The 18,135-nt window shown below is 44.4% G+C and overlaps 1 protein-coding gene across 2 annotated transcripts in view; it reads left to right on the forward strand.

The window, feature by feature from the left end:
• Positions 1-18,135, forward strand: part of LOC115204161 (protein unc-13 homolog B-like) — a 123,090-nt gene that overhangs the window by 30,654 nt on the left and 74,301 nt on the right. For both annotated transcript variants that reach the window (XM_029769526.1, XM_029769525.1), the window contains one exon: positions 16,146-16,245. In XM_029769526.1, coding sequence (XP_029625386.1) covers positions 16,146-16,245 — 100 coding nt within the window. The remainder of the gene's footprint in view (positions 1-16,145; positions 16,246-18,135) is intronic.

Consider the following 18,135-nt stretch of genomic DNA (forward strand, 5'->3'; position numbering starts at 1 on the left):
AGGTAGATAGTCCTACTGCCCTATATAAAGTGTGTGTGTGTGTGTGCGCACGTATATAGAAAGCGGAGCACGCTTTCCACTTTCCTCCAGTATTATTTTAGCTAACGGGAAAAGGACAAGCAGCAACTCTTTACAGAAATGTTGTAGCAGCCTACACCTGAACATTAGCGATCTGTCCAATTTGGTCAGGGGAAACGAAGCGGTAACGTTATATATTTATAGCCCAAGCCAATTTATTTGTGTTAAGAGAATGTGATCAAATTTGGTTTATATTCTAACTTCGATTGGTAGGCTAACTAGGCCTTTTTTAATACAAAATGATTGACTGGAATTAATGAAATCAAGAAATTGTGATGACATGGACTAGACTGTGTTAATGCACCTGTAACTTTTTAATTACAGATGTAGCCTATATAGGCCTACATGATGCAACCACTGCTCAACCCTGTTAGTCCTATTGTCTCATCGCAGTTGTCTCTGTCTATAACAGAATCCCCCTGTAAGTCAAAACATTAACATTCATATTATTGGGTTGCACTGGGGCTGTGCCGGTTACTAAATTTCGTCAGCCGGTGATTGTCAAGCAAATAATTGTCAGTCTCACGGTAAATGACCATTAATATAAACACATTTAGTATCTCCTGGCTTCCACACATAATCTACAAGCCATTTTTTAAAGTCTAATAAATCCATGTAATGTAGCCTACCCCTTCACAATAAATCCATTATTTAGACCGGTCTAAAGAAGCATGATATTAAGAAAATGTAGTCTATTTCAGAAAAAAAGAATAGTATACTCTGAGTTGTCCTGAAGTGGCTATGCCAAATGGCTGTGGGTTACACTAGTTAATTTAGCAGACAAGATTTGCTCATAATTGTGGCATTTATTTTTTTTTTATTATTTTGTATGAAGAATACAATTGAACAAAGCTGAAAAAATTGAAATATTTTCTCCAAACGATTTGAGGGAATGCTCATATGCGGCGATTCAGTGTTAACCGGTTAACAAAGAAATATGTACTCCTATATGCTTAATTTATAGTTCTTAATGCAACTTTAATTCTACAAACTTTAGCTACATGTTTTGATTTTTTAATACATTGTAAGGCGGCATGATGATTAGAAACAAGTAGCTTGAAAGGCATGAGCTCTGCTTTGTTTTTTGCACAGGCTGTACACACTACATCTGTCACATTGTGCCCTTCTCCCTGAGTGTGCTGCGCAATCCGAACTACCTCTCACTCACATGGCTCTCAGTCAGGTGATAGCGTCTTTCTAACAGGCTACAAGTGAAGACAGACACATCGGGGACGCCACTGTGTGCATATTGAAAAACTGTCCACATTTACTTTTCATCAGCCAGCAAGATGAGTAGGCCTAACGAACAGCAAAAGCTCTAGCCTATGTCAATCTATCCCTCATAGTACAACAGTCAACCTATTCTGTGCAAGAAATAAATATTCCAAACATAGTCTGGGACAGTTGTGGGATGTGAATGATCCCAAGTTAATACAACGACTAGCGTCAACTTTTTATGCAATGTGGCTGACGCAACAGATCAGAACGTTTTGCTTAAAATGTTAAACTATTAGGCTATTTCTTCACATTATAAGTGCAGCAATGCTATAAGCGCAAATGTTCCTTTAGCAGAAGTGACCACAAATGCAATTATGCATGTAATGCTTTTATTATAAAGGTGCATTTTTATGGTGAAAATGATCTTCCCCAAACTGGAAACTCACATGATGCTAATGTATGCCAGTTAGGCTCTACACCCCTTGTAAAGCGGATTAATGTGCTTAATTTTAATTAGTTATTTGGCCACTTCAGTTGTGATACGAACCTTATTAAAACATATAGGCCAATGGATTAGGTGTGCAACTATGATTTAGAAAAAGTCACAAAAAAAGGCATTGTTTCTTATGCTGGGCATAATTCACGTGATAATATATAATTCACAAATGATAGGCTAATATTGTCATCCATCAGACTATTTCTTGATTTAATCTTGTCTTTACATATACTAAATACAGTGGGGGGGGGAAAAGTATTTGATCCCCTGCTGATTTTGTACGTTTGCCCACTTACAAAGAAATGATCAGTCTATAATTTTAATGGTAGGTTTATTTGAACAGTGAGAGACAGAATAACAACAAAAATATCCAGAAGAATGCATGTCAAAAATGTTAAAATTATTTGCATTTTAATGAGGGAAATAAGTATTTGACCCCTCTGCAAATCATGACTTAGTACTTGGTGGCAAAACCCTTGTTGGCAATCAGAGGTCAGACGTTTCTTGTAGTTGGCCACCAGGTTTGCACACATCTCAGGAGGGATTTTGTCCCACTCCTCTTTGCAGATCTTCTCCAAGTCATTATGGTTTCGAGGCTGACGTTTGGCAACTCGAACCTTCAGCTCCATCCACAGATTTTCTATGGGATTAAGGTCTGGAGACTGGCTAGGCCACTCCAGGACCTTAATGTGCTTCTTCTTGAGCCACTCCTTTGTTGCCTTGGCCGTGTGTTTTGGGTCATTGTCATGCTGGAATGCCCATCCACGACACATTTTTTAATGCCCTGGCTGAGGGAAGGAGGTTCTCACCCAAGATTTGACGGTACATGGCCCCGTCCATTGTCCCTTTGATGCGGTGAAGTTGTCCTGTCCCCTTAGCAGAAAAAACACCCCCAAAGCATAATGTTTCCACCTTCCATGTTTGACGGTGGAGATGGTGTTCTTTGGGTCATAGGCAGCATTCCTCCTCCTCCAAACACGGCGAGTTGAGTTGATGCCAAAGAGCTCCATTTTGGTCTCATCTGACCACAACACTTTCACCAGTTGTCCTCTGAGTCATTCAGATGTTCATTGGCAAACTTCAGACGTGCATGTATATGTATTCTTGAGCAGGGGGACCTTGAGGGCGCTGCAGGATTTCAGTCCTTCACGGCGTAGTGTTACCAATTGTTTTCTTGGTGACTATGGTCCCAGCTGCCTTGAGATCATTGACAAGATCCTCCCGTGTAGTTCTGGGCTGATTCCTCACCGTTCTCATGATCATTGCAACTCCACGAGGTGAGATCTTGCATGGAGCCCCAGGCCGAGGGAGATTGACAGTTCTTTTGTGTTTCTTCCATTTGCGAATAATCGCACCAACTGTTGTCCCCTTCTCACCAAGCTGCTTGGCGATGGTCTTGTAGCCCATTCCAGCCTTGTGTAGGTCTACAATCTTGTCCCTGACATCCTTGGAGAGCTCTTTGGTCTGGCCATGGTGGAGAGTTTGGAATCTGATTGATTGATTGCTTCTGTGGACAGGTGTCTTTTATACAGGTAACAAACTGAGATTAGGAGCACTCCCTTTAAGAGTGTGCTCCTAATCTCAGCTCGTTACCTGTATAAAAGACACCTGGGAGCCAGAAATCTTTCTGATTGAGAGGGGGTCAAATACTTATTACCTTCATTAACATGCAAATCAATTTATAACATTTTTTACATGCATTCTTCTGGATTTTTTTGTTGTTATTCTGTGCTCTCACTGTTCAAATAAACCTACCATTAAAATTATAGACTGATCATTTCTTTGTCAGTGGGCAAACGTACAAAATCAGCAGGGGATCAAATACTTTTTTCCCCCACTGTAATATACACTACCAGTCAAAAGTTTGGACACACCTACTCATTCAAGGGTATTTCTTTATTTTTCCACATTGTAGAATAGTGAAGATATCAAAACTATGAAAAAACACAGAATCCTGTGGTAACCAAAAATGTGTTTAACAATTCAAAATATATTTTAGATTCTTCAAATAAGCCACCCTTTGCCTTGATGACAGCTTTGCACACTCTTGGCATTCTCTCAACCAGCTTCACCTGGAATGCTTTTCCAACAGTCTTGAAGGAGTTCCCACATATGCTGAGCACTTGTTGGCTGATTTTCCTTCACTTTGCAGTCCAACTCATCCCAAATCATCTCAATTGGGATGAAGTCGGGTGATTGTGGAGGCCAGGTCATCTGATGCAGCACTCCATCACTCTCCTTGGTCAAATAGCCCTTACAAAGACTGGAGGTGTTGGGTCATTGTCCTGTTGAAAAACAAATGATAGTCCCACTAAGTGCAAACCAGCTGGGATGGCGTATTGCTGCAGAATGCTGTGGTAGCCATGCTGGTTAAGTGTGCCTTGAATTCAGAATAAATCACTGACAGTGTCACAAGCAAAGCAAATACCTCCTCCATGCTTCACGTTGGGAACCACACATGCGGAGATCATCTGTTCACCTACTCAGCGTCTCACAAAGATACGGCGGTTGGAACCAAAAATCTCAAATTTGGCCTCATTTCCACTGGTCTAATGTCCATTGCTCATGTTTCTTGGTGTCACGTAGAGTAGGCCAGAAGGCTAAAATGGAAAACCTAACCTCTATCAAAATAAAAGATGGCGGAGCCGCAAAAGTTCTTCTGTGCAAGGGTGTTTATTTACATACTGATTCCAGAACAAAAACAACAAACGTGTACCTTATGGGACAGCTAAAAACAATGCTGCCCCATCCACAGCTCAATCCAAAATGCCTCTCCATGAACTGAAAGAGAGGCTCCTTTTGTAGGGGTAGCCCCTCCTCTCAGAACAATTAACACTAATTAAATAAGCAATTACCTATTCAAACCTACATTTTCCATTCAACTAAACATACTAAAGTATATACATTGCAAAATGTTTATGAAATAATATCCCAATATAACATTTACCAAATCATATCACTACTGACATGGTGTCTTTAAATATGCCCATTTACATTAACTAGCTAGTCGGGATAGGCACTATAAAATCAGCCCGATGTCCTTATCAGCATACCCGGAAGCTACAGAGATGGAGAGAGAGGAGCAGAACCAAACAAACAACACGCTCATCCATAACATCGATAAGTATAATAAATATTGCTTATATTAAATATGAACACTTGTCTCTTTATACCATAACCGGTTACTGACATAAGTGTGAAATGTATGTACTAAGATTGAGAAGTTAACTTGTGTGTCGACCCACATTGATAAAGGAGGAGTGATGAATGTGTGCGTGCATTAAAGTACCAAATGCTGCCTGCGGCCAGTGACTGACTTCTACGTCACATTACCTTCATCCTCTCCTGAAGCGACCAGGTTCGGAAGCCTTGATAGGTAGTCCGCCGTGATGTTTTCTTTTCCTGCCTTGTGATGGACACAGAACCTGAAGGGCTGGAGCTCCAGATACCACCTGGTGACATGAGAATTCCGGTCCTTCATGGTCTGGATCCAGGTCAGTGCTCTGTGGTCTGTGTGCAGGTCAAATTCCCTCCCAAGAAGGTAGTAACGGAGGCTATCTAGGGCCCACTTTATAGCCAGGCACTCCTTCTCGATTGTCGAATACCTGGTTTCCCTGGGCAACAGCTTCCGACTCGGGTACAGCACGGGAAGCTCTTCTCCTGGCTCCCCTTGGGCCAGTACAGCTTCAATTCCCACAGCCGAAGCGTCCACCTGCACGACAAACCTCTTCTGAAAATCAGGGGTCTGGAGAACAGGGAATGAGCATAGTTGTTTTTTCAGCATCATGAAGGCTTCCTCACACTCCTCAGTCCACTTCACATGGTTGCTGGCCACCTTTTGAAGTGAGGTTGGTCAGAGGGACAGCGATGGTCGAGAACTATGGAATGAATCTCCGGTACCACCCTGCCAGGCCTAGGAAGGACTTCACCTGTGTCTTGGTTCTGGGTTGAGGGCTGTTCCTGATGGACTCCACTTTGTCCACCTGAGGCCGAACTTCACCCTTACGCACCTGGTAACCCAGGTACTTTGTCTCCTGTTTCACCCACTCACACTTCCGGAGGTTAAGCGTGAGTCCTGTATCATGGATCTTCCCTAGGACTCTGCTAAGATGCTGTATGTGCACCTCCCAGGAGTGGCTGTATATCACCACACCGTCCAAGTAAGCTGCGCAGTAATCGTCACAGTCCTCGAGGACCTTGTCCATCAGCCTCTGGAAAGTCTCAGGGGCCCCAATCGGCATGACCGTGAACTGGAACAGGCCCATCGGCATCTGGAAAGCAGTGTAGGCCTTGGATTCTTTGTCCAGGGACACCTGCCAGTACCCTTTGCAGAGATCCAATGTGGTGATGTAATGAGCTCTACCTATTCTCTCCAGTAAGTCGTCAATGCCGGGCATGGGGTAGGCATCAAACTGGAAGATGGCATTCACCTTACGGAAGTCCATGCTGACGTGCAAAGAGCCATCCTTCTTTGGGACAATGACAATAGGGCTGCTCCATTCACTTAATGATGGCTCAACAATATCCATCTCTATCATAGTGTGGACCTCTTCCTTGAGGGCTACCACCAGCCTCTCAGGCACACGGTATGTATGCTGGCGGACAGGGTTCAGGCCAGGCTTCAAATGGATGACGTGTCCCAGGACTTTGGTTCTTCCTGGCCTCTGACCGAAGAGGGCCGGATACTTGCCAAACAACTGCTTCAGCTCATCTCGCTTGTCTTCTTCTAGGTGAGCCAGTATGACTTCTGCTCATTCTTTCCATGCCTCTGTAACCCCATCCGACTCATCCTCTTCTACTCTGCGGACCAGAAAGGACTTTCCCTTGGAGAGTTCCTCTTTCTCTTCCCAGGCCTTGAGGAGGTTCACATGGTAGGTTTGCTTCTTCTTACCCTTGTCCGGGTGCAGCACCTCATAGCTCACCGGGCCCATCTTCCTCCCGATTAGGTACGGCCACTGCGCAATAAGCTTGCTGGTAGACGAGGGAAGGAGGAACAGGACTTTCTGTCCTGACTCAAACTCTCTGTGGCGAGCGTGCTGGTCATACCCTCTCTTCTGGACCTTCTGGGCTTGCTGATGGTTTGCCCTAGCTTCCTCTCGGTACCGCTCCAGCCTGTCTCGCATCTGGAGGACGTACTGGACAATCCTCTGTCTTGAGGTAGCTACTGGGGAGCCTTCCCAGCCCTTCTTCAGCAGGTCCAGTGGTCCCTGCACTGGCCACCCATAGAGGAGCTCGAATGGCGAGAAACCTGTCAATGCCTGAGGCACCTCCCTGTAAGCAAAAAGCAGAAAGGGTAACCACTTATCCCAGTATTTACCAGTGTTGGCCACAAACTTCCTCAGCATGTTCTTGAGTGTTTGATTGAACCTCTACGAGCCCATCTGTTTGGGGATGGTAGAGAGTGGTCCCCAAGCCTTTACTGCCCAGCTGTCGGTGGAGTTGAACCATCAGTCGCGAGGTGAAGTTTGTCCCTTGGTCCGTCAGGATTTTTTCTGGGATTCCTACACGAGAGAAGAGCTGAACAAGAGCACTGATTATTGTTGGAGTGGTTATGGAACAGTGTGGGAAGGCTTCTGGGAACCGGGTGGCATAGTCACAGATCACCAATATATACTTGTAACCTGCACTACTCTTCTCCAAGGGTCCAACAATGTCCATTGCAATTCTCTTGAATGGGGTAGATAGAAGAGCAGTGAACATAGAAGAGCCTGGTCAGACCTATGGTCAGACCTATGGACAGCACTGGTTTTCTGGCACGTGGCGCATGTTTTGCAGTATGTTTGTACATCAGTATACATGGAGGGCCAAAAGAAACGGGAGCCTAGACTAAGATAGGTCTTATGTTGCCCTAGATGACCTGCCCATGGAACTGTATGTGCAAGGTTGAGAACAAGTGGTCTACAGGTAGCAGGAAGTTGGTGGTGCCATCTATCTGTCTCTGACCCAAGGTAGAGTATGTGGTTGTCTACCATGTAAATCCCCCCCACAGGAAGATTGACTGTCCCCAGCTAAGGCCTTGTCAAATAAACCTTTCAAGGTTGCGTCAGACTTCTGCAGTGTAGCAAAAGTTTGTGGAACATCCCATTGCACCTCTAACCCAGACACATCAGCAACAGGTACAGGGGCTCCCACATACTTCTGCAGACTTTCTGGGCCCTTTGGTTCCCCCCTCGCACAGACTATCACAGAAGTCAGGCAGAGGTTGTAAACCAGCTATGGCCTGGGCACGAGTGACAACTGAGCATGACACATTAACATCAGACTGGCAAACTGACTGCTCATTTAGCTGACCCCACACACACACTTCCCAACAGATCAGAGAGTACAGGAACTTCCCTCCCCAAAATCTTCTCAAAAGGTAGCTTCTCCATTACCCCAACTTTGAGGAGGTATTTCTGACCCTGAATCTCAACTGTGAGCTCAGCTGTGGGCTGCTGTGACTGGTCACCATGGACACATTGGATCAGTGTCTGGTGACCGTAATCAATGTCATTAACAGGTACATTACCTTTTCTGATCAACGACAGGGAACTGCCGGTGTCAATCATTGCAGTAAGACTTTTTTACCATTCACTTTTACAGGTACCAAGCCTGACCCTTCCCCAGTCTGTCTATTCTGAACACCATCCCCCTCTCTGGGCACATAACAGTAACCTGAGAGCTTGGATTTACGTAGCGGAAGCTTTGTGCCCCTGCTGTCAGCAGTAAAAACAGGTCAGACCCCTCCCATCAGAGCAAACTGCATGATCCCTTACCTCCCTCCTCCCAGACACATACCTCCCAGAGTTACCTCCACCATCTCTGGCGTCTCTGATGTCCCTTGTGTCTCTGAGACTCTTTGGAGCGGGTGCTGCAGGACGTGGTGGGCCCCCTTTACGTGCATTAAGGTACTACAGTGCAAGCTTGGCCGCCATAAGCACTTCCTTGGGCTCATGCTCTCGGACCCGGTTTGAATGCCGCGTGGTAGAACTTGTAGAAGTTGTTCGAGGATGATGACCTCACCGATTTTTGTCCTGTGTCTTCTCCTCTGGTCGAACCCATCGTCGGTAGAGACCCTTGAGGCGGTGGTACGTCTCTGTCGGCAACTCACCCGATGGCGTCGATGCAGCTCTGAAGCGTTGACGGTAGGTCTCCGGGGAGATGTCGAACTTCACCAGCAGCACTTCCTTCAAGCCCTGTAGACATTGGACAGCCCCTCATCCATTGCTGTGTAAGCATCTAAGGCCTTGCCCGTGAGCAATGGGACAAGCCTGCAGGCCCACTCTACCTCCGACCACTGCCATGTCTTGGCCATGCGCTCAAACCTCAGCAAGTAGTTTTCAATGTCCTCCCCCTGTTGGTATGAGGGCATCTTTGGCTCCTTCCTCAGGAATGCTGGAAGATGGACGTTAACACTGCTGGACTGGTCTCCTGGGGCTGGGGCTGGCCTTATCACTGCTTGGGGATCCTGCTGTGGAGTGGAAGTCCCTGCTGCGTTGAGCTTTTGTCGTCCTGGTGTTGGAAGACCCAATCTTGGGCTCTCACTGACGAGTTCCTCTTGGTGAGGAGCTGTGAGGATAGATTGGCGTAGGCCCCGGAACTCCTGCTTGAGGTCTTCGTCCCTCCTCTCAAGGCAGGTGAAACGTTGCTGGAAAAGCGCTACCACGGTTGGGTGTGGTTCTGGTCCCCCAATTGCTCCTTCAGTCAGCTGGTCTTTTATGGCTGTATCTGCTGGTTCAACCGGTAGCTCAAACGATTATGGTTGTGTTTGACCCCTTGGTCAGGCTCCTAGTTTCTCATACTTAACCTCTCTAGTACATGTGGGACGAACTCGTCCCACCTACGTAACAGCCACTGAAATCCAGTGGCGCGATTTTTGAATCGTTAGAAATGCTATAACTTCAATTTCTCAAACATATGACTATTTCACAGCTATTTAAAGACAAGAATCTCGTTAATCTAACCCCACTGTCCGATTTCAAAAAGGCTTTACAACAAAAGCAAAACATTAGATTATGTCAGCAGAGTACCCAGCCAGAAATAATCACACAGCCATTTTTCAAGCTAGCATATCATGTCACATAAACCCAAACCACAGCTAAATGCAGCACTAACCTTTTATAATCTTCATCAGATGACACACCTAGGACATTGTGTTATACAATACATGCATGTCTGTTCAATCAAGTTCATATTTATATCAAAAACCAGCTTTTTACATTAGCATGTGACGTTCAGAAAAAGCATAACCACCGCAAACTTCCGGTGAATTTACTAACAGTTTGCTAAATTACTCACGATAAACGTTCACAAAAAGCATAACAATTATTTTAAGAATTATAGATACATTACCCCTCTATGCACTCGATATGTCCGATTTTAAAATAGCTTTTCGGATGAAGCACATTTTGCAATAATGTAAGTACATAGCCCGGCATTACAGGGCTAGCTATTTAGATACCCACCCAGGTCAGCATCCACCAAAATCACATTTCCTATAAGAAAGATGTTCTTACCTTGCTTGTTCTTCATCAGAATACACTGCCAGGACTTCTACTTCAATAACAAATGTTGGTTTGGTCCCAAATAATCCATCGTTATGTTCCAACAGCGACGTTTTGTTCGTGAGTTCTAGAATGCTTTTTCGCGGTGTCGCGCATGGCGCATTGGCGTGTCAAAAATGTCTAAATATTCCATTACCGTACTTCGAAGCATGTCAACCGCTGTTTAAAACCAATTTTTATGCCATTTATGTCATAGAGAAGTGTTAATATTCCGACCGGGAGTATGCATTGAGCCTAAACAGCCGAATAAAATTTCTCCTCAGAAGCGACTCATGCACGCGCATCATTGAAAGGTCCTCCGAGCATCCACTTACAAAAGGCGATAATATATTTCAACCTGAGGTTCCCTCGTAAACCTTCAGTTATTTCGCGGGCTCTGAGAGCCTATTGGAGCCCTGGGAATTGTCACGTTACAGCTAAGATCCTTACTTTTCAATAAAAAGAGGTAAGACGCACGACTCCTTGTCAGACAGGGTACTTCCTGCTTGAAGCCTTGTCAGGTTTTTGCCTGCCATAGGAGTTCTGTTATACTCACAGACACCATTCAAACAGTTTTAGAAAATTCAGAGTGTTTTCTATCCAAACCTGAACAATAATATGCATATTCTAGCTTCTGAGTTGGTGTAGGAGGCCGTTAAAAATGGGAACATATTTTTTCCAAAATTCTCAATACTGCCCCCTACCCCAAACAGGTTAACCTCTTCTTCACCAGACGATTCCATGGTATTCCACCCCGTTTCAACTTCAGGTACCTTTTCTGGCAGTTGATGCTGCTGAGAACGCAATCCTGTACGCATTCCTTTACCTCTTGTTGGAAGTCACTGATTTGCGGTGCGCCATCCCACCGCTGCCACCATATGTCACGTAGAGTAGGCCAGAAGGCTAAACTGGAAAACCTAACCTCTATCAAAATATAAAGATGGCGGAGCCGCAAAGTTCTTCTCTGCAAGGGTGTTTATTTACATAGTGATTCTGGAACAAAAACAACAGTACTGCCATCAAACGTATACCTTATGGGACAGCTAAAAACAGTGCTTCCCGCGGCCAGTGACAGACTTCTACATCACACTTGGCGTAAGCAAGTGTCTTCTTATTGGTGTCCTTTTTAGTAGTGTTTTTTGTTGTTGCAGCAATTCGACCATGAAGGCCTGACTCACCCAGTCTCCTCTGAACAGTTGATGTTCAGATGTCTGTTACTTTATCTCTGTGAAGCATTTATTTTGGCTGATATTTCTAATGAACTTATCCTCTGCAGCAGAGGTAACTTTGGGTCTTCCATTCCTGTGGCGGTCCTCATGAGAGCCAGTTTCATCATAGCGCTTGATAGCTTTTGGGACTGCAATTGAGGAAACTTTCAAAGTTCTTAATGTTCCGGATTGACTGAACTTCATGTCTTAACCTCTCTAGGGCCGGCAGGACGAAATCGTCCCACCTACGTAACAGCCAGTTGAATCCTGTGGCGCGATTTTCAAATACCTTAGAAATGCAATTACTTCAATTTCTCAAACATATGACTATTTTACAGCTATTTAAAGACAAGACTCTCGTTAATCTAACCACACTGTCCGATTTCAAAAAGGCTTTACAACGAAAGCAAAACATTAGATTGTCAGCAGAGTACCCAGCCAGAAATAATCAGACAACCATTTTTCAAGCTAGCATATGTCACAAAAACCCAGAAGACAGCTAAATGCAGCACTAACCTTTGATGATCTTCATCAGATGACACACCTAGGACATTACGTTATACAATACATGTATGTTTTGTTCAATCAAGTTCATATTTATATCAAAAACCAGCTTTTTACATTAGCATGTGAAGTTCAGAACTAGCATACCCCCCGCAAACCTCCGGGGAATTTACTAAATTACTCACGATAAACGTTCACAAAAAGCATAACAATTATTTTAAGAATTATAGATACAGAACTCCTCTATGCACTCGATATGTCCGATTTTTAAAATAGCTTTTCGGTGAAAGCACATTTTGCAACATTCTAAGTAGATAGCCCGGCATCACAGGGCTAGCTATTTAGACACCCAGCAAGTTTAGCCTTCACCAAACTCCGATTTACTATTAGAAAAGTTTGATTACCTTTCCTGTTCTTCGTCAGAATGCACTCCCAGGACTTCTACTTCAATAACAAATGTTGGTTTGGTCCAAAATAATCCATAGTTATGTTCCAACAGCGGCATTTTGTTCGTGCGTTCAAGACACTATCCCAATGGTAAATAAGGGTCACGCGCACGGCGCATTTCGTGACAAAAGATTTCTAAATATTCCATTACCGTACTCCGAAGCATGTCAACCGCTGTTTAAAATCAATTTTTATGCCATTTTTTCTCGTAAAAAAGCGATAAGATTCCGACCGGGAATCTGCAATTAGGTAAACAGCCGAAAGAAAATACAGCACGGGGTCGACTCGGGCACGCGCCTAATTCCTTTGTCCTCTGATCGGCCACTTGGCAAAGGCGATTATGTGTTTCAGCCAGAGGCTGCCTTGATATCGTTCAGCTTTTTCCCGGGCTCTGAGAGCCTATGGAAGCCGTAGGAAGTGTCACGTTACAGCTAAGATCCTCACTCTTCAATAAACAGAGACAAGAAGCACGACTTCTTGTCAGAAAGGCCACTTCCTGCATGAAATCTTCTCAGTTCTTGCCATAATATGGACTTGGTCTCATACCAGAATAATCAGAAACCTGGGTGTGGAGCAGATTCTTGCGCTGTTGAAGCTTAAAATTCCGCTCTGGTTCTGTTTTCAAGATTTCAACGTGCATCTCACGCTTGACAGCATACCTGACAGCAATGATCCACTATACAGATAGCCACGCAAGCCTCACCCTCATGTCGGTTCTAACAAGATAGGTAGTGCTAGGTGTCTACAGCCAATCCTGTAGGGGCTTAAAACTAGAGTGAGCTTCGATTGGTCAATAGCACCACAGCGTACGTGACAAAAGTTCAGCTTTCCCCAACTTTGGTCCCACCCTGTTCATGTTCCCTCGCCCATGCTCGCATCAACCAACGGTCCCCCGCCCACTTCGCTTCCCTTTATTGAAAATGAATGGAGTTCTGTTTCATCACCCCCAACGTGCTAGATGGACTTCTGCCATGAGGACTTCTGCCAATAGGATTAAGTGACTTGCGCTCTGCTCACCCTGACCAAAATGTATGAAAAAACGATAGATTTTGCGACACCCAGTGTAGCTATGTTAGGCTACTGGAAATCTTGGCAGTTAGGCAACAAAAAAAAGACCTAATGGGACAACGAGAGCAGGCTCAACTTGCCCGGCTGCCATAAATTGTCCATCTTTCACTTAAACTCATCTTTTTGGTTCCCCCCATTGTTTAAGCTAGGCCTACTGGAATTGGTTGTTTTCAGGTTTAAAAAGAAATCCCCTTGGGCAACTTTAGAGCGGGCTCAATTTGCCCGACTGCTCAGTCCACTTACCCGAGGCAATAGGGCAACCCTTAACTTCTTGGTGACACGGGGCAGTATTCAGAAATTCAGATGAATACGTGCCCAAATTAAACTGCGTGCTTCTCGGGCCCAGAAGGTAGGATATGCATATTATTAGTAGATTTGGATAGAAAACACTCTGAAGTTTCTAAAATTGTTTGAATGATGTCTGTGAGTATAACAGAACTCATATGGCAGGCAAAAACCTGAGAAAAAATCCAACCAGGAAGTGACTTGTAGTTTTTCTATCTAATCCCTATTCAAACTACAGTGTCTGTGGGGTCCTTTTGCACTTCCTAAGGCTTCCATTGGATGTCAACAGTCTTTAGAAACTTGTTTCATGTGTCTACTGTTACTGGGCAGAGAATAGGAGCTCAGTCAATCAGTGGACTGCCTGGGACCAGTGAGTTGTTTACTGCGTGGGCACACTGGCGCGCCGCTCCTTCTTTTTCCTCTGTAATGAATACGCTATTGTCCGGTTGGAATATTATTGAAGTTTTATGTTAAAAAGACCCTAAGGGTTGATTGTAAACATTGTTTGACATGTTTCTACAAACGGTAATGGAACTATTTGACTTTGTCTCTGGTTTGCGCTCTCGCGTTATGCCTTTGGATTAGTGATTTGAACGTGCGAACAAAATGGAGGTATTTGGACATAAATATGGAGTTTTTCGAACAAAAATAACATTTTTTGTGGAAGTGATAGTCCTGGGAGTTCATTCCGACGAAGATCAGCAAAGGTAAGGGAAGATTTATAATACTAATTCTGAGTTTAGTTGACTCCAGAACTTGGCGCGTAACTGTATAGCTTGCTTTGATGGCTGAGCTCTGTACTCAGAATATTGAAAAAATGTGCTTTCGCCGTAAAGCTATTTAAAATCTGACACAGTGGTTGCATTAACCTCTCTGGGACGCTAGCGTCCCACCCGCGGTACACACTATCAACAGCCAGTGAAATAGCAGGGCGGCAAATTCAAAACCACAAAAATCTCATAATTCAAATTTCTCAAACATACAAGTATTATACACCATTTTAAAGATAAGATTCTCCTTAATCCAACCACAGTGTCCGATTTCAAAAAGGCTTTACGGCGAAAGCATAGCATTAGATTATGTTAGGACAGCGCCGGGACAAGAAAAACCACACAGCCATTTTCCAAGCAAGGAGAGGCGTCACAAAAACCAGAAATACAGCTAAAATTAATCACTAACCTTTGATGATCTTCATCAGATGACACTCCCAGGACTCAATGTTACAAAATACATGTATGTTTTGCTTGATAAAGTTCATATTTATATCCATAAACCCCATTTTACATTGGCGCGTGATGTTCAGAAAATGTATTCCCACCAAAACTTTTACAAAAATACTCATCATAAACGTTGATAAAATTTACAACAGTTATTGAAAGAATTATAGATGCACTTCTCCTTAAGGCCCCTCATACAACTAGGTTCCGGAGTTTTAACTGGTCATGATCAGGAGAAATATGTTGGCCCCACCTCTTTGTGACCTGTGGTGCCACATCTGCCCCTACAATAAATATGAAATGATTTGCCACTACCTGCTTCACAGTGATGACTTTTAAATATGTTTATAAATCAAACAAGGTCTTTTAACCTTGGTCTTTAAATTGATGGTATGAGAGTTGACGGAGACCTTTTCTGCTGTAGAAGCTGGTCTCACCTGTCTCTGCATCACGTAGTCCTACTGTACTGGCCTATGTCTCAGTGTCAGAGGTGAAATTTTGATCATGCCCAGAGCTATATTAGGGTGGCTGCTCTGCAGTGAGTGAATCACATCAGCCAGGAGAGACGATGGATGGCTAGGCTATATCTGCTGCCTGCCTGGCTGTGTGGCACTCCTCTGTAGTGAGATTACCAGGGTCAGTGAATTGGTCTGGGTGCAGGGCGGTGGGGGGAATGGATGGGGAAACTGACTTACCTGCTTTCACTCTCACCTACGTCGCCGACTGTCCTTCAGTCACACAAAGCCAAAGTGAAGCAGTTGGCCAATCTAGCATTACTGTTACTATCCCATCATTGCAACGTCTGCCACCACATTTTTCTGTCTTACCTGTACACAGAAGCTATCCATCTGGCAAATCATTTGATGTTGTGCAGATTACTGCTGATGTCCTATAAAGACAAAGTAATATGGAGACTTGGTCTCCTACGTGTACGCAGTAATCTACTCTCTTTTTTTGCTTTCAACATGACAATCTATCTTTGTAATGTGGTGAGCATAAGTACTGTTAGTACGAATATTATATATCAGTACCTCTTCCCACCATTACTTCATGTCATTATATGCAGGCTTTTCACCTCTTTTCCCTCCTTTCTGTGTTGCAGGTAAGTTCAATAGCTATGTGACGCTGAAGGTGCAGAATGTCAAGAGCACCTCCATTACCGTGCGAGGCGACCAGCCATGCTGGGAGCAGGACTTCATGTTGTAAGTGACCAGTAACCACACACTTCTTAGACCTCTATTCCTGTCCTATGCACTCAGTCTTTGTTTATTTGGATCCCAAAATACTTTTGCAGCAGCTTCTCTTCCTGACGTCCACAAAACACGACAAGTAACGGAACACTGATACACTGACTGACAGGACAGTCACACACATTTTTAATATGAAGTGGTAGGCCACACAAGCTCACAGAACAGGATTGCTGAAGCGTATAATGCATAAAATTCGTCTGTCCTCGGTTGCAACACTCACTACCGAGTTCCAAACTGCCGCTGGAAGCAACGTCAGCACAAGAACTGTTCGTCGGGAGCTTCCTGAAATGGGTTTCCATGGCCGAGCAGCCGCACACAAGCCTATGATCACCATGCGCAATGCCAAGTGTCAGCTGGAGTGGTGTAAAGCTCGCCACCATTGGACTGGAGCAGTGGAAATGTGTACTCTGGAGTGATGAATCATGCTTAACCATCTGGCAGTCCGATGGATGAATCTGGGTTTGTCGGATGCCGGGAGAATGCTTCCTGTCCCAATGCATTGTGCCAACTTTAAAGTTTAGTGGAGGAGGAATAATGGTCTGGGGCTGTTTTTCATGGTTCGGGCCAGGCCCCTTAGTTCCAGTGAAGGGAAATCTTAACGCTACAGCATACAATGACATTCTAGACGATTCTGTGCTTCAAACTTTGTGGCGACAGTTTGGGGAAGGCCTTTTCCTGTTTCAGCATGACAAAGCCCTGGTGCATAAAGCGAAGTCCACACAGAAATGTTTTTTCAAGATCGGTGTGGAAGAACTTGACTGGGCTGTACAGAGCCCTGACCTCAATCCCATCGAACACCTTTGGGATGAATTGGAACGCCGACTGCGAACCAGGCCTAATCGCCCAACATCAGTGCCCGACCTCACTAATGCTCTTGTGGCTGAATGGAAGCAAGTCCCCGCAGCAATGTTCCAACATCTAGTGGAGAGCTTTCCCAGAAGAGTGGAGGCTGTTATAGCAGCAAAGCGGGGACCAACTCCATATTATTGCCCATATTTTTGGAATGAGATGTTCAACAAGCAGCAGGTGTCCACATACTTTTGGTCATGTAGTGTATGTCGTATAAGCCACAACATACTTGCTGTGTGTGGCGGATAGAATACCAGTAGTCTGTCTGGAGGCTCTGTAAGTGTCAAGTGTCACATTTTCATACAGTGTCAACATAGAATCAGGTAACATCAGGTTTGTTTTGTTTCAATGATGATCAGAGAGGAACGATGAAGGGAGGGTCTATGGCTCTGAGCTCAACAGACTTATTGTAACAGTACAGTATATCCTCCATGCTCAGCCACTAACACCTTTATTTGATTAAGGCTGATTGTCTTTTGGAATTATGCAGCAGACGCAACCACCTGAGTACTCTTCCACTCAGACAGGTGAGAGCAGGGCAGCTACTCTGCCTCTGGTGCTAATGCTATGTAGCTACAGTTCAGGTTTATGATTTTCAGACAGTAATACGTGAGAGCAGGCCACAGTCGGGGATTTCCAGGAATGTTTTTTTTTCCCCCGTTGTGGCCTGCCAGGTGGGTTGTTTCGGGAAAGTTAGCTTACCTGTTCTCACAGCTATTCACTTCCTCATGGTTACTCATCTAATTTCCTCTTTTCAGTGTTCCGTATGTAGGCTGTGCTGTTTTTAGCTCTAGGCTTACTCCTGTGTGTGCACATCTGTGTATGCAATTCTTATATTTTTCCACATCTGTCTCAAGGATGTTTCCGAGTGTATATGCTTGGTTCTGTAGTACTGTTCATGAAACACAATGTGTTAGCACCAATTACTCCGGTATGTAAATCATGTTTATGTGAAATGTCAAACTAGAAGTCCTATACCAATCAACAGGACAC

The sequence above is a fragment of the Salmo trutta genome, chromosome 12 (genome assembly GCF_901001165.1).
Source record: "Salmo trutta chromosome 12, fSalTru1.1, whole genome shotgun sequence".
Taxonomy (NCBI): domain Eukaryota; kingdom Metazoa; phylum Chordata; class Actinopteri; order Salmoniformes; family Salmonidae; genus Salmo; species Salmo trutta.